Source organism: Anopheles arabiensis, chromosome 2 (assembly GCF_016920715.1).
Source record: "Anopheles arabiensis isolate DONGOLA chromosome 2, AaraD3, whole genome shotgun sequence".
Classification (NCBI taxonomy): Eukaryota; Metazoa; Arthropoda; class Insecta; order Diptera; family Culicidae; genus Anopheles; species Anopheles arabiensis.
Window position 1 is genome coordinate 96,520,428 of NC_053517.1, and position 26,846 is coordinate 96,547,273.

The 26,846-nt window shown below is 43.2% G+C and overlaps 1 protein-coding gene across 4 annotated transcripts in view; it reads left to right on the forward strand.

Annotated features, from left to right (window-relative positions):
- LOC120905514 (zwei Ig domain protein zig-8) overlaps nt 1-26,846 on the forward strand; it is a 205,548-nt gene that overhangs the window by 74,452 nt on the left and 104,250 nt on the right. For all 4 annotated transcript variants that reach the window (XM_040316383.1, XM_040316366.1, XM_040316392.1 and 1 more), the window contains one exon: nt 23,550-23,677. In XM_040316383.1, the coding sequence (XP_040172317.1) occupies nt 23,550-23,677 (128 nt within the window). The remainder of the gene's footprint in view (nt 1-23,549; nt 23,678-26,846) is intronic.

Sequence of the window (26,846 nt, forward strand, 5' to 3'; positions counted from 1 at the left end):
CAGATTTATTGCCCGCAGGCCTTGCCCGAGACCAGCCCGAGATGGTATCGAAAATTTCAAAAACTCACTTGCCAAGATTTATTGACCGTTTAGTCGGGCTACTTATTGCTCACCGCAGGACAGCATGCTGTACCGTGCGCGACCGTACCGGGGAATTGATTTAGAACGTGTAAAAAAGTGTGTGCCCCGGGGGGCTTGGCGCGGCGTTGCTGAGCTGCCAATGTAACTAACTTTTCTGCGCTATCTGCAGTACGGGGCAGAATGCATTCGAAGCAGCTGTTACCATTGCCATTGTGGTTGGCTTTTGATGGATGTGGCGTTAAACAAGATAACTTACTTTATTGCCGATTACTTTTGGTGCAAAGCCGAAGCGATTTGCCTGAAGGTGTGTGTGTGTATGTGTGTTTGGCATATCTTTCACTGTCAGCTGAGCCTAACAAATGTCTGTGGGAATGTGCAAAGCAGGTGCGCTGTAAATTTTCTATTGAACGACGATGTTTTAAATTGATTTACCACAGTGGCCAGATTAGTGTGGCCTTTGTAGAATTTGTGGATTGCCTGGCACAAAAGAAAGCTGTTAAGTTGGGCTTTTATCAAATGTGGAAAATGTTTTGTTCTTTTCTAAGGAAAGCTTTTACTGTGTAATTCAGTAGTCTTCACGGCCTGTGGTCCGTGTCGTTGAAAGAAGTGCTCTGCGAATAAACTGATATTTTAAGGAAAGCTTATTACAATACATATCATGCATTTTTTTCCTCCCACAATCACGATTAAATTTTTAACACAAATGTTTTGAATAAGATTTAGACACAATTTTGATCGAAAATTTTGAACTAAGATTATAAAATATTAGCTTCTACTATAACTGGGACACAGAAAATACTGTTTTTCAATCCCAAGTGCTCCATGGTCGTAAAAAGGCTGGAGAGCACTGGTGTAATCAATCAGCAGGCCCCTCTCTTATTGTGAAGTACTAGGCTTCTCCATTAATCTCTTGAACATGTATAAAGTCTGGCGCTTGATGTAAAATCATGAATGCATTGAACCTTAATTTTGAATTTTTGTTATAAACAAAAAAATCTAAAATAAATGGAGCTAGTGGTATCACTCTAAAATAGAGTAATAGCTTAATTGCACGTAGATGGAGACGCATTGTTGCGCTCAACCGACGGAAATATGTTTGGTGGAGGCGCATGGTACCTCACAGATTGCAACAACGTATTTTCACATTTACGGAGCAGAGAAAAAATCAAGTATTCGTTCATAAAGTAGCAATGCAAAGATATTTTTAATACATTAATAATTAATTGGATTCAAGCGTAAGTTTCATATTTCACAGGGGTTTTCGTTTGTTCAACAGTAAGGTTAGAAACATCCAGAGTGTCTGATTGTCACGTTGAAATAAGTTGATGCTTAATTATGCCACACATACACTTTTCAATTAAAAACGAACAAAAGGTAGTTTTTTGGCTTTGACTTTGTTTTTTTTTTTTTAAATTGGTTGTTGACTGTTAGACATTGCTTTACTGTTAGCAACTTTATTGATGAAATGATTCCGTAGAATATCATATCATTGCTTTCCGACAGCTTTTCGAACGTGTCTGTGTTTGTTTCGGCAAAGCTCAATCAGGCTTAGAAACTCTCGTTTTCGATTTAAAAAAAAAATGTGGTAAATGTTTGTTTTACACTTCTTTTTTCGTATCATCTCTTATGTTGCTATCGCGAAAAACCAAAAAAACGCAGTAACTCTTCCCAAAGTTCGGTTCTAATCCTGATGACAAAGGAATTGGAACCATTGGATTTTCATCCCACGCGTTGTGCTTTTGTTGAAAAACCTTCCCGTTTTGTCGCATTCAATACACCGTTCGGAAGGTATTTCCATCGACCTTTGCCCGCAGGAAATGAAAAATAAATCCCGCCACCACCGGGAGCGGAGTGAGCTAGTGCGGCAGCATCATCCAAAACCGGTCGGCTGTGGAGAATCCGATGGCTGGACGAAAATCCTTGCCGGAGCATTTTGGGGATAGCGAAAGCCCACCCCGACACTGTTGAGCTGTTTTTATTTATTTGTTGTCGCCCCGGTTTTGTCGACTTACCCGTGCTGGAAGTTTTCAAAGTTGCGCTTTGTAATCCGTCCCGAAAGTAGCTTTTTCCCCCCAGACTGGTGGAAAATCCCCCCCCACACACACCGTAAGCGCCACCCTAGTGCCACCCTAGGGTGACGATAAACAATGCAGTGGCGCAGTCTTGTCCTCGCAGCGGTGCTAAATTTGGAAACTAAGACCGGTCCGGGCGCGAAACGTACGGCCCAGCATCGTCAGCCCCTCCAGCTCCCCTTCCCGAGCGTTCGGTTCCCTTCGTCAAGGTAAACAACGCGGATTAGCGCATCAACTACCCGGCGCCACTAGCTCTAGGGTGTGCTGGGCCCCGGGAAGCACAGGGTAGCAGACGTGAGGGCTCCAAAAAAGGGTCGACCGCAGTGTGCCGCAGAAGGCGCGCGCGAGTACAAAATGGTGCAAAATGCTGCAAACGCACGCAGCGTGCCATAAGCTTCGTGCGGTGTTTTGTAAAGGAACATCCGACAAGCTGACGGATGAGTTGAGGATTTCGTACGGCAACCGGGGACACACCGTTAGGGTCGCATACGCAGCTACGGGCCTGGGGAAAAGGGCTAGCCAGTTTCGCACGGAAAGCTAAACTTCTCTGCGGTGCGCGGCTTTCGACAAGTTGACCGTTTGATGTGGTGTCAAGGCGTGTGTCCGTGTAAACTGTGCGAACTGCGTACCTTTTTGCTACGTTTTGAACTCGCTCTCTGGGGGAGTGGGATGGTTGTGCAAAAACTGGTGAAGGTGTTCAAATGGAAAAAAGAATGACATTGTATTAGCATTGCATCAGATATTATGGTAATGAAGAAGGATGGGAATTTTCATCTTGCTGATCTTGTATGACGGGTATTAGGGCTCGACAAAACAAGTAAATTCAAACGCACGTTGGTGACAGCGAAAGCCAACATGCTTTACTTATAAAAAATAGTTATATTACGAAAGTAAAGCAAAGTAAGTAACAGAAGCCAACTGTTGAACGAATATGTTATGTTATAAATACCTCTTCGCTCAAATTTTTCAAAGCCATGCAAGCATTTTTCCATGCAAATCAATTTATTTTTAGAACGAGCGGTTCACATGCCATAGCCTCATATGTACCAGCAAAAGATCCCACATAAACACGCACGCACACACGTACAGTTTGGTTCCATTCTTTGCATAAATATTTCCACTTTTCCTAGCTGCAGGCATGATTTAACAAAATTTCACTTTCTCGCACTCAGTAATTGACAGTCTGAGAAACATCCCAACAACACCAACAACAACAACAACAACAAAAGGAAATGGCGGAAGCAATTTCCATACAGCTTACCCCAGACCCCAAGCGCGTGGTTTGCAAGTGCGTCGACATGCTCTTACGTCAGCTCCAGCTCCAGCTCAGCACAGCGCAATATTTTTAGCTCTCAGCCTTCTAAACCCTATGCAAAAGCGAGGCGAAGTAAAGGGGAAAAAAACGCTCGCATAATTGTGTTGCGAACTCAACCAACCGTACCCCGGTGCCAGATAATGCGCTGGCATCTTAGCGCTTGACTTGTGCGCCTAACCGGGGGGAAAGCCGGGCGGGACAATGTAGTGGTAATTGCAGGTTGATTTTTGCCTGCGAGCCCCGAACGCCCGATTCACCGGCTAGGCCACCGACACATGCCAGTCACTGCGCTTAATTGTGGTCTCGGTTCTAGCGCACGGATTCACCCGGGTTGCGTTGGTTGCGTTATTTTTATTGCACGTATCCCTGCCGCATGAAGCGCAAAGCGTAAGCGGCTTCCTGTTTTTTTTTGTGTGTGTGTGTGTGTGTGTGCGTTTGTTGATTGTTGGCGTGCCCCAGAACGAAGAATTGGCAGGGTGACGACCGCAAAAGTGTGTCTCGCAGCGCTAGCGCTGGGACGCGTGTGTGACGCGTGGGAAACTAACCGCTTGACGTTGTCGCTTCGCACGAAGGATATAAACTGTTTTGCAACCGGGTTTGCTGGAAAACTCTGGCGACAGAATTGAACGACAACAAGGAATAAGAAGGAACAAAACGAAAAACACCCCGACCACAGCGTCACGTTGAGAAATTATATTACATTCGTGCACTCGAACGAAAAACAAGTTAATTCTCATTACAGTCAAACAGCCGGTCTAGTGATGGTTGTTGGACTTTTTTTTTCGCTCTGTCTCTCTCAAGGAGGCTGACATTTTTTTCTTTACCATAGCACGAAAATTTGGTTTCTTTCTTTGAGCAGGGGGAAAAAAGTGCGTAGGAACAAAAGCAGAACAAAAAACCCACCCGTCCGAGCAATGGAATGGCAACGAGTTTTGCAAATTCTTTCGCTATGCGTCGCTGCACGGTCGGCAGTTTGATTTCCGTTTGCTGAGCTTGGCTGATTCGCTCAACCAGCCTCGGCCCAGCCTTGTTTGAGACGGAATGCAACAGCAACCAAAAAAAAAGCACCGGTATTTGCAGAGAAAAGAACGTTGCAAAAAAGCACCCCCTTGTCAAGCACGACATCAATCAAAATTCTGTTCCTTCCTTGTGCGCTCGCCGCCACACTAGCTCGTCTTACCGTGTAACGGATGCTAAATCACTCTCACACTCAAAAAAAAAAAAAAACAGGAAAGAAAAAAAAACGCCAAGCCGTATGAGCGAACGTACGGCACGCTTAGATATCATGATAATAAGCAAATTTGGGCCGTGCTCGAGGACAAGCGTACGGTGAAAAATTGGAATACTTTCACATTTCGGAACACTGGCGGTTGCTGTTCGGGCGGGGAACTAAATTAAAATTCCACTTATTTCCCTACTTTGCGGTCCAATTTATTACACCTGCGCTTGGTTGGTGCCGAGACGATCGGGCAGAATAAGAATCAAGCGATGCGTGTGTATGTGTGATTCAGTGCGTTAAAGTGGAGGTCTTAAGTAAAGTTGTCAGCGAATACTGATTTCATCGTTGGTGAGGTTGTGACAAAGTAAGAAAGATTGTTTTACTTCATGCTCATAGTTTGAAGCCAATTTATAGCTTACGTGACTTTCTAGGAGGACGTGTTTACAGCATAATTTATCCAATTGGCATACAACACTATACGAGAATACTACATAACATTAGTTTAATTTAAATGCAATTTAAAGACGAACCTATCCACCTATTAATGCTGTTTTTGTTTTATACCTCACTGATCAATACGCAATATCAGTAATATAAAAAACTCTACATAATGTAACACAAGACTAGTTATATTTACCCTGTATTTACTATAAAATTGTCTCTAAATAATACTTTACCGTTTCCTTTGCCAAAAAAGGACAAAAAACGCCATTTTCAAACGCAAGAAAAATATGCATGTAAGCTCCTTTTTGCCAATGCCATTCATCATAACGATCAGTAGGAGTTTTTTTTCATCCCTCCAAACGTAAACCTCCCACTCATTGCTCCAAAGACGTACACACACACACCCACAAACTTCACTGAGCAGTGCCAGTAGCCATGGCAGCAATCTAACCATCCCATGCAACATACGATAAAAGGTGTTTTTCCAATCGAAAGGTGATTAGAATGAAGAGTAATGGGAGAGGATAAAAATATCAATGGTCTACTACATCGAGAAACACGGCGAAGGGGGGAGGGGATGGGGAGTGAGTTGACCAAGTTGCCTGTACCAAAGACCGGTTCCGAGAAAAGCCAAATAGTCACCAGGTGGGTAGCAGCGCACGGAACGAGCGTATTTCTTTTCCACACTCATCCCGGGTGTATCGTTTTTTATTATTCTGCTTTCGCAAAAACGAAAGCAAAAAAACCCATGACATTATGCCACCACACAATGGAACATCATTTGATGAGCTAAGAGATGCTCGTTCGATCGAAACGACACACGGTACCGGGAAATTGTTGTGGCTGGAACGAATTTTCTTTGGCAGGCATGTAGGAGCGAGCAACAAAAAAATCCGAGTGGCAGGGCAGGTATGACGAACGGCGAGGGCTTTCCGCACGACACCTGAATGGGGAGTGTACGTACACTTTTTCGTGGCCTGGTATAATGATGCCGAAGCGTGGGACGAATGGATTTAACGGCAAGCATAAGACCGTAGAAAATGGTTAAGAACAGCACGTTCCTTAAACCCGTGTGGTTAAACTGTGCCCTATGCAGGGCTGTTCGAATCCTTGCTTTCCGTAGATCGATTATTTAACCATTTTTGTAACCCAGCTTTAACCTACGTGTTAAAAAGGTAACAATAAACACTGTAGTAAATGATAAAAGCTTTATTTTATCCTTACTATGGTATGTGAGATAAGTGTGTCTAAAATACCGTTCTGCTCATAAAAGATATAATTTATTGAAGTAAGCAGCTCGTGAATGTGGGAACTTGTTATTTGTGGGATTCTTCGTTAGTTTTCTAATGTTGTGTTATATTTTGTTTGAAAAATTAATCGTATGATGAATTTTTGTAGTCAATTTGATATCAAAGTTTTGTAACATGTTAGTTTAGAGACTTATTTAATACCCTTTAATACTTAATACTTAATTAAATAATTAAGTATTAAATTAATACCCTTTAATTTAATACTTGCTCCATCATGATGAATGTCTGATGTTACAGTGACCTTGCAAAACAATATTTTTGCTCAAATTAACAAATTGAAATAACTTGAAATTGTAGATGCATACACCATTATCAACAAGTAAAACCATTACTGGGGCCCTTCACGATTCTAGTCAGCTTTTTGTATGGAGTTTGACAGTTTGAGGCTTAAATTATGTAAACAGTCCATACAAAACCACACAAAAAACTAGCCTGCAATTTTCGGTTTAGATTATTCTAGCCACAAAGCTAGAATTAGATTCGAGTACCTTCTCGAAAAAAAAAGCAAAGCAGGGTGATGTTTACATTTATCCCAAGGTGCATTAAAGAGATCAGATTGTTGAATCTAGAATCAAAGTGTATGTAGTTCAGGTTTGCATGGCATATTTTTTATAACCAAATTTGAATATCACTTTTTGACAGAACGGGTGAAAACTTTTGCTCAAACAAGCTTTCTTGAGGCTTGACGAATACCAAAAACATTCTTAAAATCTTCATTCAGAAGCAGAAGCGATAAAAATCAGCCTTTTAAATTCATAAACCTTGGGAAAAGCCCACCTGTATATTATACCGACCTAGATAGCTGCTCGAAAACTGCTATACAATGCAAACAGCTGACAGGCTGAAATTTCAGCCAACAAACCTCAAACGGAAAGGGCCCCACTACTTGAAAAACAAAAACGTATTTTCATCTTTCTCCTCGAATCTGTAAACGTGATCATCCTAGCTATATATGCGACCACACTAACAGCAACCAGTTTTATGAGAATTGATTTTATCATGATACCGGATAATACATCATTATTACACGTTTATTACTTATAACAGAACTGAGTGGCACGAGGTATGACGAACGTCTGATTTCGCAGAAATTTTGCTCGAGCGTTATTGCATTTTACTTTGATTTTGTTACGTCAATAAATGAAATCAACCGTTTTGGAGCGATATTTTTAATCGTAATACATCTATTATCCATTAACAACAGCAAAACGAACTAAAACAGATTGTGAAACACCAGAAGGCAGCACAAATATGTCAGTTAGAGCCGGTTCGATGAATGCTGTTATCAACATTCAAAGAATGTATGCCAAACGCGAACTACACATATCAGTGTTAACGTAAAAAAAAAACATAGATTGGCAATAAAAAGACTTTTTTTAGAGGAGACCTTTTTTCCTTTTTAAAAAGGCAATAAAAAGACTTTTTTGCATCATTGCAGATCATTGAAGAAAATGTTTAACATGCTCTAGTGATATGAATTTCACCGTGTAAAAGATATCAATATTGCAATGTGCAACCCACCGTATTTTGAGTGATTCGGGAGAACCTAATTTATATTTTCGAGGAAATAGAATAACGTTCCGACTCATCTCTTCAGAGTTCTCTAATGAATTGAACGGTAAATATTAAATTGTAGGGAAACTTTTTCATGCTATAGGGGTTTTTTTAATATAAAATACAATAATTTGAAGAAAGAGAAAGACAGACGAGTATAGAAAGTTACAGAGATATATTAAGTGATACATGCCTTGAGGGATGAGCAGCTAAATGAAATATGGTCATGACATTGCGCCTCCCCTTCCCTCAAGCTTCCTGTTTGCGTCTGCACGCTGCCTGGCAGCCTTGCCGGCTGGTACAACCTTGTTTGTTATTTTGCAGTTATTTAATCATGTGAAGCTTATCTCCAACTTCAAACATAACAAATTGGGATGCTTACAAGAAAATACGAGTGTCACTTTACGTTTCTGCGAATTTCATCCAGTGCCTGACAGACGGGGGGGTAAAGACACGGGACCGGATCGTTCCGTACTTCATCATCATCACGTGCACCACTGCCACCGGCAAAGAGAGAGCGAGAGAGAAGGAGTGTGTGTAGTCAGAAGGAAAGAAAAACACACCGGGCTCGGTGCTCAAATCTGCTTCTATTTTATTCATTACCTTGCCTTAATCACGACATAAAGTATCATCTGCGTGAGATGGGTGCCGAGTGCGCTAAGGTGGCACGTTTGCCGCGGATCGGGAAAGTACACGGCCCGGCGGCATCACACAATGGCGACTAACACGCTCGTGTATGGGCCGTGCCAGTAAGAGGGAAATGTGAAAAAGAAGCGGTTCCGTTGTTTCTCGCGGCTTTTGACGGCAAATTTGATTAGCGTGTAGGGTTGCTGGGCTGTTTTGTGGGGACACGGGACGTCCGGAGACATCAGCTACGCGTACGCAAAGCAGACGGGGGGCAGTATCTCAACAGCGGAAACATGTTTTCAGCGACTTGGGTGCGGCGCAAGCTTGGCAAGGCTGTTCAAAGGGGGTCCCTGGGGCGGAAAATTTTTTTTTACGCTTTTCTTTATATTGTGTTCAACCACATCCGTAGAAATTTGCACAGTACTCGAAAGTTTTTACACAAATGTTGAAGTGTTTTAACTCTGCGTCTCTGTGTGACTGTGAGGTATATTCTTTCTAATGATTTTAATATATCTCTTTACTGATTTTATGTTGTTGTTTTATTACAGGAAGAAAAAGTTTTGAAGGATTTCGTCTTTCGACTATAAGCATTTTATTCTATACAGTGGATCTATTCACTCCAATTAATAGACACACATACACACAAATACACACAGTAGGATTAAATCCCATGTGCTTGTATAAAGAAGCTAGAATCATGCCCAGTACAGTACGGCATCGTCTGGGCGGCCTTCATCGGCAAACTGCTGCAGTTGATTAAACCTGACAGCTCACCAATATTGGTTCACCCACCAAGCGGCTGAAGCGTTTTCCCTCTTTTATCCCTCATTTACCCGTAACGAGAAGGTTGATGATCGGTTTGGCCGGCCCCGAGTCGCTATCCCCACCATATGCATCTCCACCAGCCAAAATACCGACAGAGCGACTTTATACTCTTTCCCTTTTCCCCCCACTCTGCATCTCAGTTTCTCGCCGCTTTTTCCTTTGGCCGTACCGTACTAACGACTTTCCGCGCGCTCTAAGGCTTCCCGCTGCTAGAACCCAATCGCGCGCGTAGACCTTCATCATATAAATTATCCTTCACCAGCACACACCAGTGGGACAGGCAGGCAGACAGGAAGCTTTCCGTTGGGTGGCAGTAGCGTGAAGACTTAGAAAAGCACGTTTAGACTTGGCTTCTGTTGTTGCTGTTGGTGGTGCTTGACTAGAGTCGCAGAGAGAGGTGAATTTCGCAACATTTTTTGTTTGTTTTTGGTTGAAGAGAGGGGGAAATAACCTACATTCACTTACCCGAACTAAGGCTCGCCGCCCTTGTTAAATGGGGATTGGCATAACGAACACGCTAAAGCGAGTTTTCAGCAAGATTGTCTTGACCTGGTAACTGACAGACGCCTCATCGACACACCCTATTGTTTGTGTTGTGTATGCCCTCAGGGTAAGGTAAAGACGAGCAGCGAAAAGCTCAACCATTGCCACTCTTTGATGAACTAATAGTCCAAAGTTTATTTAGACCAGAAAGACTATCTATCTTTTTTGTGATAATAGCACCTTCTATCTGCCTTTACTTCATTACCAACAATCAATTTCAATGCCCAACGGCTCAAAATATGGATGACAAAGAGATGAAATCGCTTCAACGATATCCCACAAATGGCGTTCCTGGAAAGGTTGAGACTTACATAGTTTGCCAGTAGCTTCGTGTGTTTGATGGCAGCGTTGGAATGCTGCCTGTGACACTAAATGCATGCACACGCTAATCAGGAATCCAGTTTTATTTTACCTTCCGATTCCAATTAAACACCATCAATAAAAGGCCTGAAGGCATTGTGCGCACATTCTTGGAACATCGCGCTAAATACATCAAACAGGTACGGCGAGCGTGAATTCTTAGAATGTTTTCCATTGCATGCCCCCGCTAATTGGATTCGAATGAAAGATAAGTACACGTGCAGCGCTAAAATTAAACGTCCCACTACCCACTTTTGGAACTAATCCATCAACTATCAGCCTAAGGGAATGTTTATCCATAATCTTGTCAAGCGGGGAGACGTTTCAGCGCCACCGCTCGGTAGCGGCAAATAAAACGACACACCACTTCCAGCTAATCCCAGCGAGCCCGTTGTGCTTATCGGGCTTCGTGCACTGCACCTAGACAGTGTTTTGCGTTTGGCTTACACCAAAAACTCCCCATTGGATGCGTTTATCTAGTCAAGCTACTGCTGCACCATAGCAAGCCGGCCCCGTCAACGTTGCTTTACAGCTAATCCAGCTTAAGGTGACATTTTGTCCAACAAAACAGTTGACACAGGAACGGCGGCAGCAGCAGCAGCCGGGGCAGGGGTTGATGACTGATGATCCCATTTACATTTGTGTCAAATGCTGTAAAACAATGATCTCGCCCGTTCGATTAAGTTGATTCGCGCCGGCCATAAGATGTGTGCCATACGATACATCAGCGCGTGCCGGTGTAGGAATGGGCCCTGATAGAGGCTAATCAGCGAATCGATTCGTGTGATGAGCCGCTGCTGATGATTTGCCAGGCGATAAGCCAATGGTGGGATATTTGGCACCCCGGAAGGCATGAAAGCGGAAGTGAATTACACGATTTCGGAGAAATGTTTTGCACATTTCCTAGCGCCCTGTATATGCTTGTGTTTTTGTGTGTGTATGTGCAATTTGATGTTATCTTCTTCTGTGTTCCGAGTTTTCTTCAAGGACAAGACAGTGACATTTTCCAATCAAACCCTTTATGTCACTTCCCTGTACGGTCACAATGGTTCATTAGCGCGATGAATGGGATAACTTCCCGGAAATGGTGTTTATTATGCTGCTTCGGGGGAGCGGTAGCATTTCGGTTGGCACAATGCTGTATTGTTGATGCAGGAATGTGGCTACCATGCAGATAAAGCATCAATGTAATTCCTTGATTTTGGCAAAACAATCATGCGTATTGAGATGCGTCAAGATCCACGAATACTTGGGCATTGTTGTAATAGGAATTATATTGTTCTGTTTATTTTCGTTTGATTCGTATGATGGAGATTAAAGCTAAAGTTGAAAACAAAAACCAAACATAAAGTTTATGTCCAAGAAATATTTTATAACAAGCAAACATCGGCTTGACGTCATATTTTGTTCGAAATTACGTGAACGTTGAACACTCGGAAGCTCAGTAAAAGTGTTCTGAAAAGATCAAACACATCCCTTCCCAAACCAAAACCGAAAACTCTTGATTTAAAATTCACAGAAAAACGTTGCAACGATTTCGTTAATCGCTGCAAAGCAGTGGCAGTAATCGCCCACCAGTCGAAACATTCTCGGGCCTAAATAGAGTCCCCTAAAAATAGCCGTTTTGGATACAAACCAACCCACACCGTGTGCCAGTTGCGTTCAATACGGTGCTGATTTATGATATTTGATTTAGATGTTATTTTCGCTCTTTCTGAAACACAAACCCCTACTGCTTGGGTTCTGAAATCTGAGCAGCAAAATAACACCGGCTTCCTGCCTCCGAACCAGGGCGCTCCGGAGTCCACCAAGGTTTTAGAAATTATCCAAAAGTCTGCAGTACGTCTCGCATGGGTTGTAAAATCAATATAGACTCTCAGCATGGAAGCTAGGCCGGTGGTATGCTTTTGCCGGCGGCATTAGCTTCCTATTCGTTGGTTCAAAATTTCCCTTGAACACGGGGCAATCATCAAAGGGTAAGCTTAAAATAAATCTACGGTGAAACAAAAGACTAACAAATTGTTGTTCCACTGAACAGGGCTTCAGCAGCGCAGGCAAGCACTCAGCAATGGGCATCACAAAACCGTTGAAGCAGTTTCAAACATTTACGCAATACTATAGCGATGCCGAAACAATATGGAACCATATATCACGCTAAGCTGGCCCTCGTTAGCTTGTGACAACTTGTGACAATCTTTATTTGTGCCCAGTTTTGAGTGCCTAATCCCATCCTCAGGAAAATGACAGCTTACGACAGCTTTCTGCGAGCAAATCCGGCCCAAAAGCAGCCCATAATAAGGCTAATCCCGGACATATCACTAAATATTGCCAAACTGTTCGACAGCCTGCCGGCGGGTTTCACCGAATCCTCAGCGCCGTGAAAGCTTTCAATTTTTTTTTTGTGCACACTGTTATGCTTCCATCGTAGGCGAAATGATGACATTCGAATGGCTTGAACTGTGTGCTCTAATAAACTTAATTTTCATTAAAACCCATCACACTGATTACGGAATAAAGTTTTTCGATTTAGGAAGAACGCTTCCATTCCTTTGCTTCAATTAAAAGACCTAAAAGTCCTGCGGCACAGAGGCTACGCTGAGTGCGTCTCAATATGTGCTACTGGCCTACAAGCGCGTGCGATTATCGATCCTCATCAACCGTGGGAGCGATAATAGGCAGGACGATAATAGACAGGACGCAAGCGTAAGCGCAACGTCTTTACAATTTGACGGAACAAGCCTTTAAACGGGGGGTTTCCTCTAAAAATAACTTACCTAACAGTGTGTGTAAGCTTTCTGCGGTCGTATCGTACTCCGAAACCTACCTATTTGCAATCTTTAACAATCAGCCCGAAAGCATGCTGGGAAAGAAATTACGGGGTTTGCGTACACGGTGGCTGAAATTGTGCCCCGGCGCCACAAAACACAATCGACATGTAAGGCCGCCAGAGGGTTTCATATTTGGTGGGCTCATCCCACGGGCTGCTTCATCGCTGGCACGCAGCAATAATCGAAATCCTTTATCGTACACCATCGCACAGTTTTTTTTTTCTACCCAGCGTTGGCACTGTTGGCACACAATCGGAAAGACGATGCCATCGCGCACCGAATCCGTTACCATAAAGTTTTATTTTTATTTTATTTCCCTCCCCAACTTGCTGTGCTTTGCTTTTCTGTTTTTTTTTTTTGCAATATTTTCCCATACTTCTGTTTTGGCCGCCTTGGCACTGCCAATCTTCTCCCGTTGTCACAGCGCCCACCCTTTTTATGCGTCGCAACAAGATGGAGAGATGAAGTGAGCTTTTCATGGCAGCACTTTCGTTTAATTTCGTTTTCGCCGAAATCGAACGCACACCCAACCGGGGTGGTGGTTGGTTTGCAGCGATCGAAATGCGGGCTTAACAGGCAGCACTGAAGTCGAACCGGCAGCAAAAAAAAAACAAGCTTTTGCTTCCCTTCTTTCACCCACCCCTGATGCACTTCGCAATGTAGAACCTAGCATTGGCCCTGCTGCTGTGCAACCCTGACAGCCGGCTTGTCCCGACAAACGATAGCGGTGACATTCTACTCGTCGTTTGTGTTTTATTTTGCCCAGTCCCGGGTACTGGGGGGCAAAAATTCCATTTCTCCCCAGCCTGTTATCGGATCGGCCACAGCGAAACACAACCGAGCGAGCGATGAGAAAGAGAGAGACGGCAAACCGAACCAGGCATGGAATCAACCGGATCATCGGTTTGTGTGCGGCTGGCACGATAGCCGATCAGATTGTGCGATTCGGAAACACTCGGTAACAATGATTCGTCGGCAGGTTTATGTTTGGAAATTGTGTCGTATCACCCAACCCTTCCCGTGTTGTGGCTCCCCGATCGGAACCCCCGTCCCGATAGTGCCGGAAGAAATCGATTATTAATTGAAGGCAATAATAGGATAAGGTTGTGGCGATAGTGTGCAGTCTGTGATTTTCTCTCTTTTGTGTGCCGTACCGGATGACCGTAGGCAAGCAGGACAAATCCACTGGCTGAGCGATTTGTCAATAGCCTTCATGGGCATGTGTAAGCAGCACAAACTATATTTTATTTGTGCTTTGGGTAGGAGGACTTTGCGTTAATATTTAAAAGATGTTGAGAGCCTGTATGTCAGGGAATTATTTGTTTAACGCTATGCAATTAGGCATTTCGTGATTCTGAAGAAGATGTGATTGAAGAGTAGGATATTTGGTACTGTGGAATCTATAAGGCTTTGACATATCGTATGTCTCAAATGCAATTCACTGTAACACTAAAATGCGATATCTGTATCCAGTTTAAAAAGTACTCTGTTTAGAATCTTGAACTCTTCACCCTATTATAGATGCAGCTAATCAGCATTCTAAATGGAGTGTTTTTTTGGTAAAAACCCACAAATCATCTCTTAAATTTTTGAAATAAAACAGTAACACAAATGCACAGTTCGAATCATCTGCTACATAACACTCCACCTATAATCGTATTAAGCATCAAACGTGAAGCAATAGACAGTGCTTTGATCTACGGGAAGAAGCCCCGTTTTGATGCGTTGATTCATAGCCTTTCGGTCGCATCCAGAACGGAAGGTACAAACAAAATGGGGGGCGCAAAATTACTGCGAAATACCAAGCGACAAGCTAACAAACTACGCTACGCAAACAATCAAACTACATCAGCGAGTATGCTCACCTGAGCGGTTGCTCCCCGGTCGGACGCACCTTCCTGGAACCGGGCTCTATTGGTGCCGTTCACCGTCGATTTCCATTTTGCGTTATTCATCGCTTCCTAATAGTCGGTACAACCAACCTGTTACTTGTCAGTGTGAAACCTTCTGAGAAATGGATTTTCAAAAACAACACAGGTTATTCTGGTCGCCTGATCGAAAGAATTTTCATGCAGTAGATAATGGAGCAGGGCTAAGAATGTTAGCCAGAAAGCGTTTTATGGTAGATTATATAGCCCAAAGTGCCGTACGTTATTCAAATGTGTGGAAAAGGCTTTTATATTTGAATTCCATCCAAGAACGACAGTTCTAGTCTGTTCATCGAAAGAAACTGAAATTAATATTTTAAAGTATTGCGTTTCATGGAAGAGGATGAATAGTTATAATGCATTGAAAGGGCGTTTTTTTATGGATAACGCCTTTCTGAATATTATTGAATGTAGTATATGACGCAATGGAACGAAGAACTTTATTGAATATTGTTATTAGTCATATTTGGTTTGCCATCATCCACCACCACGTTTCATATCATCCAGCAATCAAGGTGACTGTCATAGTTGTCATTTTCACGCGTAATAATGTGCCGAGCTGCAGCAGCTTTGATTTATTTATACGATTGCAATGTGTCACGTTCGATGACTTACCCGCCATCATTTGGTACGGGTTTCAGTAACCTCTCTCTCTCTTCCTTTGCCGCTTGTGTTGAGCACCTTCGCATCAAACGTACGATCGCTCACTAGCCGGAGGCCAACCGTACTCGTCCACAATGTAATGGACCGGTCTGCTCTTAAGATTGTTATTTACCTTCAGCCAGAATGCGTAGGTGACATTTCAATCCGTGCGTTGCGTTACCGTCCATTGCGACCGGTGAATGACGCACTCATCATGGTCGGGCAGATTAGTGGCACCAGCGTTTCGTTTATTTAGCTCGTCCCGACTCCCATCCGGTGCTCTGCTCACATAAGAAAATTTGCTGATGAAAGATAAAGATTTGCCCCAATTCGCTCTCCCTCTCCCCTCCCCACGAGTGTACACAGTTGTGCGCACGTACAGGAGAGTGTATCATCTTTCTGCTAACGTTATTATAAAAGCCCAACGGGGCACAAAAGCACCCAGCCGCAATGAACCGAATGCCTCGGGAGAAAATACTTCCACTGGGTGTGTTTCTGTTTTTCTTTTCTTTCTTTTATTTTCATTCGTGGAAGTACATTACAATGGCGTCAGGGAAGGGAAAACCCATACAGACGCATCAGACAAACGACTCGGGCCGGGCAGATCGCTGGCACACGTCGTTCCCCAATGAATAGAGCTCGGTTTCCGTTCAAGTGTGTCCTACCGGTTGCGTCCATCCACACAAACACACACACACACACACACACACACACACACACACACACACACACACACACACACACACACACACACACACACACACACACACACACACACACACACACACACACACACACACACACACACACACACACACACACACACACACACACACACACACACACACACACACACACACACACACACACACACACACACACACACACACACACACACACACACACACACACACACACACACACACACACACACACACACACACACACACACACACACACACACACACACACACACACACACACACACACACACACACACACACACACACACACACACACACACACACACACACACACACACACACACACACACACACACACACACACACACACACACACACACACACACACACACACACACACACACACACACACACACACACACACACACACACACACACACACACACACACACACACACACACACACACACACACACACACACACACACACACACACACACACACACACACACACACACACACACACACACACACACACACACACACACACACACACACTGCCAGGATGATACTGATTGCTTGGGTGTTGATAAAAATAAACAAATAAATTGAAAACAGCGACCAAAGAATGGAAGAAAGTTTACCAGTTACACACCACTGCCCAGGTCTGCTCTGCTTTGCTCCCGCCCTTCGCTCTGCAAACGCAGCTCTCCCAGGGCGGGAGTTGTGCCAGGACAGTGTGTGCCGAACGTTTCTCCGATCGGACGTGCTACCGATACTCTCAACCGACCCCCCTCCCCATCGGGGCTTTGATTTGCTTGCTTCGCTCTGTCGGACGGCAGTGGAGATGCCAAAAACAACATGAAGTAAAGTAAACTTCCTCTAAAAACCCCCCGCACCGATCAAGTTACAGCATGATGATCCGGAGCAGCTGAGGAACGGACAAACGGAAACATGGACAGAGAGAAGAGGTGGGGAGAAGGCGCGGGTACCACGCTTGGACATGCACGCGAACGCTCCAGTGGACTCGGGGAAGTCTCCGAGAGCGCTCACAAAGTACGAAGAAAACGTAACGTTGCGCTGGGAATTGGATTTCCAACTTTGCTCCATTCTCCCAGGAGTGATGTGTTGACACACAAAACGGAAAGCGGAAAATAAAAATAAATGTGAAAAACGTTCCACCAGTATGCATGGGAATGTATCTGTGTGTGTGTGTGTGTGTGTGTGTGTGTGTGTGTAGGTGTGTACATTATTCTAGCAATTTTTGTTGTACGCTACTTGTTTGCTCCACGGCAATCTCTCTAGTGCATGATGGATTCACCATTCGTCAAGAGTGAAGCTTGAAAAAAAACGCCATCTTCGCTTCGGTGGGCTTTTCAATCTTCGAGTGGAAAGTTTTGCACGTGCTCACGCGGTGATAGCTTAAGGGTAAAGGTAGCGTAAATGGTAGAAATGCCATTAACCGCCGCAAGGATCGACGAACGATCAATAACCGTCCCACCCCGTTGCGCGCGATCGCTCGCTCGCTCCGCGGTGCAAACTTTACATCATCGCCCGTGTTGACACACCGGGGAAAAGCAAAGCATAAAGCAGGCACAGGAAAATAAAATCAAATGACCGGTTTTGTTGTTGTTGCGTTTCATTTCCGTCAAACTTGTGTGTTTTTTTTTTTTTATTCTGGTTCGAAACTTCCGCCCGAGGGCAGCACATGAATAGGAAAGTTTTCGCCCAAGCAATTACCGTTTTTCACCGGCTAGCTGTGTCTCGGTGCCTGCCCGAAAAAGTGTAAGGGACAAACAAATTTCCCGCCCTGGCTTGTACATACATATATATACATACCTATTGAGAGTAAATAAACATTTGGGGTCAATGTGCTTTTTCTTTTTTTTTTTGCGTTTGCGTTTGTTTCCTGCGTTGCGTAAACAATGCGCAAAGTAAGGGAAATTGTTTTGCCCCCTCCCTCGCAATTGTGGGAATCCGGTGAAACTTAAACCAAGCAGCTTTGGCGGACGATGTGGAGGGTAGGGGAGAAGAAACGGCAAAGTCTCGAGAAAGATTGTGGTAAGATTTATGATTTCGATCTGGAGGAAATGTTCGCAGTTCATTATCATTGGCGCTGTAAATTCCGGACCCAGACGGAAACCGGGCGAGAAGACGAACCTTAGCCCATCCATATGTTGTCGCTGGAGGGAGGGAAAACGGGTCTCGCCTTTCAAGCGAGGAAAATGAGCTTTGGCAAAGTTTCGGTGCGCCCAAAAGTCAATCTTCTTATTCCGTTCGATTGGTTACGAAACTTTGCCTAATTTACGTGTTCAGTTGGGGCCGTTTCCCTGTTTCCGGTGGAAGCATGTATCCTCTGAGCGGGAGGGCCTTTGTAATGATTTGCGACACGTGCGCGAAATGGTATGGAAATACTTGGACATGTTTTAATTGAAGATATAAATTCAGTACAGGATGATCGAGTTTTTGATTTATTATTTGCAAAAGGTCATGTTATGTGTAGCCAATTGCAGCCATTGGAGGAATTTCAATGTTAAAATTCCTTTTTTTTATATTTATAAAAGCTGAAGCTGCACGCATTTTAGTATTACAACATTACTCCTTCATTTTCTACTCTACACCTCTCGCACACTGTGTTCCCATTTTGCTAATAGCACTAATTACATAACCAATTGTGGGCTCTAAAGTGAAAAATTTCAACTATTTTCCCTTATTAAGCAATTATAAAACAAAATTACACAGCCAAAGTTTCCTGTTCCGGTGCTTCAAACCCCCTCCCCACACGCCCATGAATACCCATTTGCTCAGCAACCGTTTCAAACTCTGACATTCTTTTTGCAAAGCTCTCGAAGCACGGACCGTCGTCAAACGGCGAAATGGGAGCAGGAATTCTCTTCAACCAAATTGATCCATTTGCCACTCAACGCTAATCGACGCATTCCACGCGAGCAGAGATATTGCTTTTCCTGAAAAACCATTCCCAACCCCGTTGGCCTGGCGGCCCGTTGGTTCGACCGAGCTTTTGCCAGCGCCAACTTTCCCACCCAGCGGGCTCACCCTTCATTAACACTCGCATTAGCGGAAGCTCATCGACGGCATGGCCGGTCGGGTATCACACGGTTCTTCATGATTCTTCACCACCACCCCCCTGTACCCCAGCGCACACAAAGCATCCCTGCCTCAAGCCGGGAGCGAATATTTTGCTAATGGATATCGATTTCGAAATTTCCCAGCTCCCCTTTCATCGAGCAATCGAGTGGAACCGATCCACGCGGCACCCGGCCGATCAAATATGACACCACCACTCGCACAAATGCAAGATGAAACCGTGCTCGAGTTAGCGGCGAACGATGAGTTAGCTGAATGGGTAGATGTATATGTGCAATTCCCACTGCTGCTGTTGCTGCTGCTGCTGCTGCTTAAAGATGCACTTCAGCCGATTTAAAGGCGCGTGCAGTAAAGCGAGCACAAGCACGGGCATGCCACCGGGGGGCAATGCAATTAAACATGCAATTCTATTCATTTCGCTGCATGTTAATGAAATGTTTGCACTCTCTGCTGCACCTGCAAACGCCTCCGACTGCATACATACCAAAGGAACACACACTCACACACACGTATCAACCTGTGGCGGAATATACCACACCCATCTAACGTGCAACGAAACGCAACTGATTCATTGAACTTCGATTATTGATTCTAAATCAACTCGACAGATTCAACGGCGCACTAAATTGGACCGAACCAATGCCGTTACCGAGCTGTACGTACCTACTGGGCGTGGTGGTGTAGAGGAATCGTTTAAGTGCCCCTTCCCCGTTTCCTGGTGTGTCGACCAGTTCCTCGACACTCGGCAAATGGCCGATTTCCGAACCGGCTTCACACTAACGCAAAGTGCAAATAGCGAGAGAGTGTTTTCCATATACAGCTACTAATTGGAAGCATTTCGCGTACACTTTTCGCCTACTACATTCCGGGTGGAACGCATCCGAGTGCAGCAATGCATGGCGCGGAATGGAGCTTCAATTTCTCCCCTTTCGGTGCTAAACCAAAACTCGATCGATTAACGGACACATTACGCGTGGACGCGTGGTGGTAGGCACGCGGAGCAGGACGATGTAAAATAGTTCGGTGCTTGATTTCGTTTCACCTAATCGATGGATTGGCGCTTAGGAAATGTAGCTGAGCGCTACAACTGCGCCACATAGCTTTCGATGCATTCGATGTGCGTGGGATTAACGTTGAGCGGGAGGCACTGAGAAGAATGCTTTGCCAGCAATTCACATATAATTCAGTTGATTGGTGTTATTTATTTAATGAACGTATATAGTCACTTCAAATTTGCTTGGAAGGTAATTAGAAAAATTGTGATTGTTAGAGCAGTTATGCATGTAAAAATGTATATGAATATCTACTAATGTTAATTGGTAGAGTTTTAATAATAAATCAATCGTGCAACAACACGCTTGTTCACCATAAAAAATATTTCACTAGCACTAGCAAACCACTCCGCTTTAGCACACTTTCTTAAATAAAATCTCAGTTAAAATTTAAAAATTGTCCGCAATAAGCTTTACGAATAACCAAAAGTTCTGTTACCATTAGTTTTAAAACAGAAATTTGGAAAAATGAAAAATGAAAGATCGTGCTTTTACAATGCAGCCACTGATCTTATTTGTCATAATGATCGAGTTATCGATTTAATCATATTGTTTGGCGAGATTCAGTTGATCAGTCGTCCGTCATGATGTTTACATCGTGCGAGTAAAAACTTAGTTTCGTCGGATGATTATTTGAATTAGTATAAATGCAGTAACTATTCCACTCCCAGGAGCAAGATAATGTAAGATAATACAATGTTTTATGTAAAATTGTTCTTATTTTCCATTTCAACTTGTGATGGATTTGTAATGTCAACGAAAACAATTTGAGCTATCTTAAGAGCTGCAGCGGTGGCAGAGTCTTAAGAATTGATGTTTTTATCCAGAACATTGTTTTACCAAGCCTAGTTATTGATCATAACATAGCATCAAAACATTGTTTAGGGAACTGTTTGAGGGTATTAAAAAAGAACATTTGTAGATAACAGACTATCTTCCATTTTAGTGATTCCCAAACCGAAATCTCACTTGAATGCAACAGTTGTTTTTTCCATTTCTAGCCTAGATGTTTAGTTAAAAACATTCAACCGAGATCTGAATTGAGTGTATTTTGGTAATTTCTAACCGTGTCGTGAGAGAAAGAGAAACTGTGGAAACTATTCAGTGGAATAGCTCAAGAGCTCAATATTAAGGTATTTCCGTTGGATAGATAGATAAAACCAGATATTAGAATAAATAACAATAAGGAAAAAAAATCATCAAGCTATTTAGCAGCTACGTGATAGGAATAATTAAAAATGAAATTCACCCGCATATAGAAAAACAAGTTAAAAGTGTATAAATGAACTTGTTTTAGCAGGTAACATGTGATTTAATTTCAAAAGTGTTTTATGTTTCTCTATTGATATTGCCAAATTGATTGTTTTGTATTGTTAATGGATAATACGTGCTGTTATAATATGTGCTGTGTATATATGGGTCGTTTACTTACATTATTTTCAAACAATATTGTTTCGATTTAGTTTTCAAAATTATATATACCATACATTTTTATGTTTGTTTCCTGATCATCATTTAAAAAAAAAAACAAATTTTGACTCGTTACTAATTAAATGCAGCGGATGATGAGGAAAATCCCTTCACAAGTTAATTTAGGTACAGGACTGGGTAAAACACGAAGGATCGAAGGATTTTTTTTCATCTGAAAGGTTTACAAAACATCACACAATGCTGGCCAAAACTCGTCATTGTAACATTTCTGCACGAAAGCTACATTGACTTACTCGCTCCCTCTCAGTCTTTCTCTTTGCCCTTCTTCTTTTCATCAACCGATCGTTATGTGAGCGCGTGAGCTGGATCGTCACATTGACTGGAAGCCATAATTGAATTGTTCGTTCCATCACCATCACGCACGTTTTTGAAAGTTTCGCCCAACCCCCCACAAAATGAAGCGAGAAATAATAGTCAGCGTTCAATGGTGCGGGAAGGCAACTCAGAAAAAAAGCAGCAAACAAAAAAAGCAACAAAAAAATACACCCATCAGAGCTGAACTCGCTGATGTGAAAGGAAACGATTGAACGTGTAACGCGTTTATCGGGGAGGGCAAAAAAAACTAAAACCGTACCTCGCATCTTTTTTCTATGCACGCTGCTCTGCTACGCTGCCATCGCCTAATGGTTGAGATTCTAATTATCGAACTTTGCTTCGGTTTCTCGTCCCGTTTACCTTTTGGTGCCTGTGTGGCCGTGTGGCGAGAGAGCGGGGATGGAGGACATTTACAACGACCAAACTTCCAGCATTGCAATCACTTTGCGTCTCTTTGCGTATCGCACGTGCTGCTGGTGACGGTGGAGGTAGCCTTGGGCGGGTCAAACGAGGGTGTAACCGCGCTATACATCTCCAAAAGGAATTAAGAGAGGCAAAAAAAACCGCCCGATGGCAAAACCACGCTCTAATGACGCGCTTCGATGATAAAGATGTTACTGTGCAGGTTTCCCCGCCCCCCCCCCCCCCCCCAGTTTGCCTTTCCCGCAATGGGGGAGTAACTTTTTTGCTGGGTGCTGCGGCCCCGGTCGGCGCGGAAAAGTTTGCAGTGTGCGGTGGTCCGCGGAGAGGGGAAGGGCAGTATAGGTCAGTGTAGGGTAATAAATTTTCTCGAACACCTTCACCGACGGCGGTTTCGAGCTGGGGGCGGGGTTTGTATCCTTTTGCAGGCGTTGATCGTTGCTACTCACGAAAGCAGTTGCGCAAACGGTTACAGGGCAGGGTTGGGATGGTCGAGTTAAGACCACAAAAAAAGACCAACGCACACTATCAGCAGCCGCGATCGGACCGTACCGCCGGCTGGTTGGTTGGTTTGATCTCTGATTGTTCATTTTGTTTTTACCGCACCCTGATTTCGCGCTTATCTGATTAGTGATTTGTTTCGTTTAGTTTTGTGGTAGGCTAGCGGCGACCAATCTAACGTTTCGTTTTTTCTCACAACACTCTTTGCAGACAACAAATCCATACTGGCCAACACGGACTGGAAAAAGCTGTGGCTAGAGTCGGGGCAGCTGAGCTCGAGCGGCCGGATAGACAATCACCTCGACAGCAGCGACTCCACGCTCATAGACGATGGCGAGGTAAGCTGGCAGTTATTTAAAACCCGTTTCATGTCTGTTTAGAAGTAAGCTCTGGACATTTGCTGTAAGGAAGAAATAAGCTATCAAGCTCTATAGATAACACTGATGTAACACCTGTGCATATGTTGCATTTCGGTTTAACTGAATTGTTATATTCTGATCCTGAATTCCGATCGAGGTGCATGTAATCTAGTCGTTACTACGAGCAATACTGTTGTAAAGGAATTTATTCTTTTGGTTTATACATGTAGTTTCTTGTTATGAATTCATATTTAATCCGTTATACCTCTATATGAGCCGGTCTCGTAGTACAGTCGTCAACTCGTACGACTTAACAACATGCCCGTCATGGGTTCAATCCCCAAAAAGACCGCGCCGCCATACGTAGGACTGACTATCCTGCTATGGGGGGGGGGGGGGAATCAATTAGTCACTGAAAGCCAAAGCCCACAAGTGGGTACAGGCAGGCCTTGGCCGACAACGGTTGTTGAGCCAAAGAAGAAGAAGAAGATCTATATATATATATATATATAAATCTCGTGTCACGGTGTTTGTTGCGAGCAACCTCCAAAACGGCTGGATCATTTTCAACGAAACTTTGCAAACACCTTATGGTGGTATGAGAATAGGTTTTAAGACTTAAAAATCGTTCAGATGTTACACTAAACTTAATTTAATAATTGTTGTGGGCAGCCGTGCCGACCCCTGGACTTGCCGTGGCAGTTGCGCTGCCACCGGTCAACGTCCAGGAGGACGACAGTGTACACGCACACTGTCGCAAACACTAAGCAGCGCAAGGATTAGTGTGTGCCGAGCGCACAGTTAGAGTGTGTTTGCGAGCCGAACGAGCAGGAGCTCTCGGCAGGGGCGCTCGGTGCGGCTGGTGCGCGGCCACCGCACTTGTATCATTTTAAAGTGTATTCTGTATCGTGTTTTACTATTTATTTTATATGTTGTTAATACGTGTAATAACGTAGAAAAAGTTACAAACATAAAAATAATGATTTACAAAATCCCATACAAACAGCAGGATGGTTCTTGTGTTGTATACAGCACTTTGACACTTGGTTTGAGGTGCCTGGCGGTTTACACTCGATGATCGGATCCTGAGGGGATGCGGGCACAATACAACTATCCCAAGTAACAAAGCGATAAGGGAATATTTTAGTTTTTTTTTTCAATAACTCACTTTGTCGGGCCAGCTAGTACCTCTATATAATTATCTTTACTGAAGTACACTTATCAAATTTTCAATAATTTCAATCCATAAAAAAAAATCTAATAATTTTATTCAAGTAATTGCAAATAACAAGAAGTTGTTAAGATAATTTGATTCTTATTACGGAAAGTTTCGAGCAAAAGTTTCAAATTACGGACGTTTCAATTCAAATTTTGAACAGCCTCAAAATATTGCCTACAATCTTTTAATTCACATACTCTACATCTTTTTAGTTTTTTTAGGTCCAAAAAACAGCGGAATTTGGGTGGAAGCCCACAAGTGGGTACAGGCAGGCCTTGGCCGACAACGGTTGTTGAGCCAAAGAAGAAGAAGAAGATCTATATATATATATATATATATATATAAATCTCGTGTCACGGTGTTTGTTGCGAGCAACCTCCAAAACGGCTGGATCATTTTCAACGAAACTTTGCAAACACCTTATGGTGGTATGAGAATAGGTTTTAAGACTTAAAAATCGTTCAGATGTTACACTAAACTTAATTTAATAATTGTTGTGGGCAGCCGTGCCGACCCCTGGACTTGCCGTGGCAGTTGCGCTGCCACCGGTCAACGTCCAGGAGGACGACAGTGTACACGCACACTGTCGCAAACACTAAGCAGCGCAAGGATTAGTGTGTGCCGAGCGCACAGTTAGAGTGTGTTTGCGAGCCGAACGAGCAGGAGCTCTCGGCAGGGGCGCTCGGTGCGGCTGGTGCGCGGCCACCGCACTTGTATCATTTTAAAGTGTATTCTGTATCGTGTTTTACTATTTATTTTATATGTTGTTAATACGTGTAATAACGTAGAAAAAGTTACAAACATAAAAATAATGATTTACAAACTCCCATACAAACAGCAGGATGGTTCTTGAGTTGTATACAGCACTTTGACACTTGGTTTGAGGTGCCTGGCGGTTTACACTCGATGATCGGATCCTGAGGGGATGCGGGCACAATACAACTATCCCAAGTAACAAAGCGATAAGGGAATATTTTAGTTTTTTTTTTCAATAACTCACTTTGTCGGGCCAGCTAGTACCTCTATATAATTATCTTTACTGAAGTACACTTATCAAATTTTCAATAATTTCAATCCATAAAAAAAATCTAAAAAAAAATCTAGCCGGTCTCGTAGTACAGTCGTCAACTCGTACGACTTAACAACATGCCCGTCATGGGTTCAATCCCCAAATAGACCGCGCCGCCATACGTAGGACTGACTATCCTACTATGGGGGGGAATCAATTAGTCACTGAAAGCCAAAGCCCACAAGTGGGTACAGGCAGGCCTTGACCGACATCGGTTGTTGAGCCAAAGAAGAAGAAAAAAAATCTAATAATTTTATTCAAGTAATTGCAAATAACAAGAAGTTGTTAAGATAATTTGATTCTTATTACGGAAAGTTTCGAGCAAAAGTTTCAAATTACGGACGTTTCAATTCAAATTTTGAACAGCCTCAAAATATTGCCTACAATCTTTTAATTCACATACTCTACATCTTTTTAGTTTTTTTAGGTCCAAAAAACAGCGGAATTTGGGTGCTGTTTCTCTTGCACTCGTAGCTGCATTCTAGCAACAAAACGGCAGCGCGATTCGACGATTTTTTCGATACGGCTACCTCGACATTTCCAATTTTTTGTTAAAATATAGTAGTTTTCTTAATATCATCACTGTCTAGAAAACATGCTTGCAGTTAATCACAATTTACTTCGGCTTTTCGGAATTTAAAACTATATAAAAAAAACTTGCAATGAATTCCAGACAGAAAACGCTATTGCTTTCACGTTGATTGCTACCTCTTCAAATGGTTGCTAAGCACTTCAGTGCATCTGGACCAGATAAATAGGAATAGTCGAAGAATTAAAATAGTAGTCGATTAGAAGCTAAAATGTAGTGGTCAGTTCACAAACAATGTTTATTTGAGGAGTTACAGTACGTAAGGAGTTAC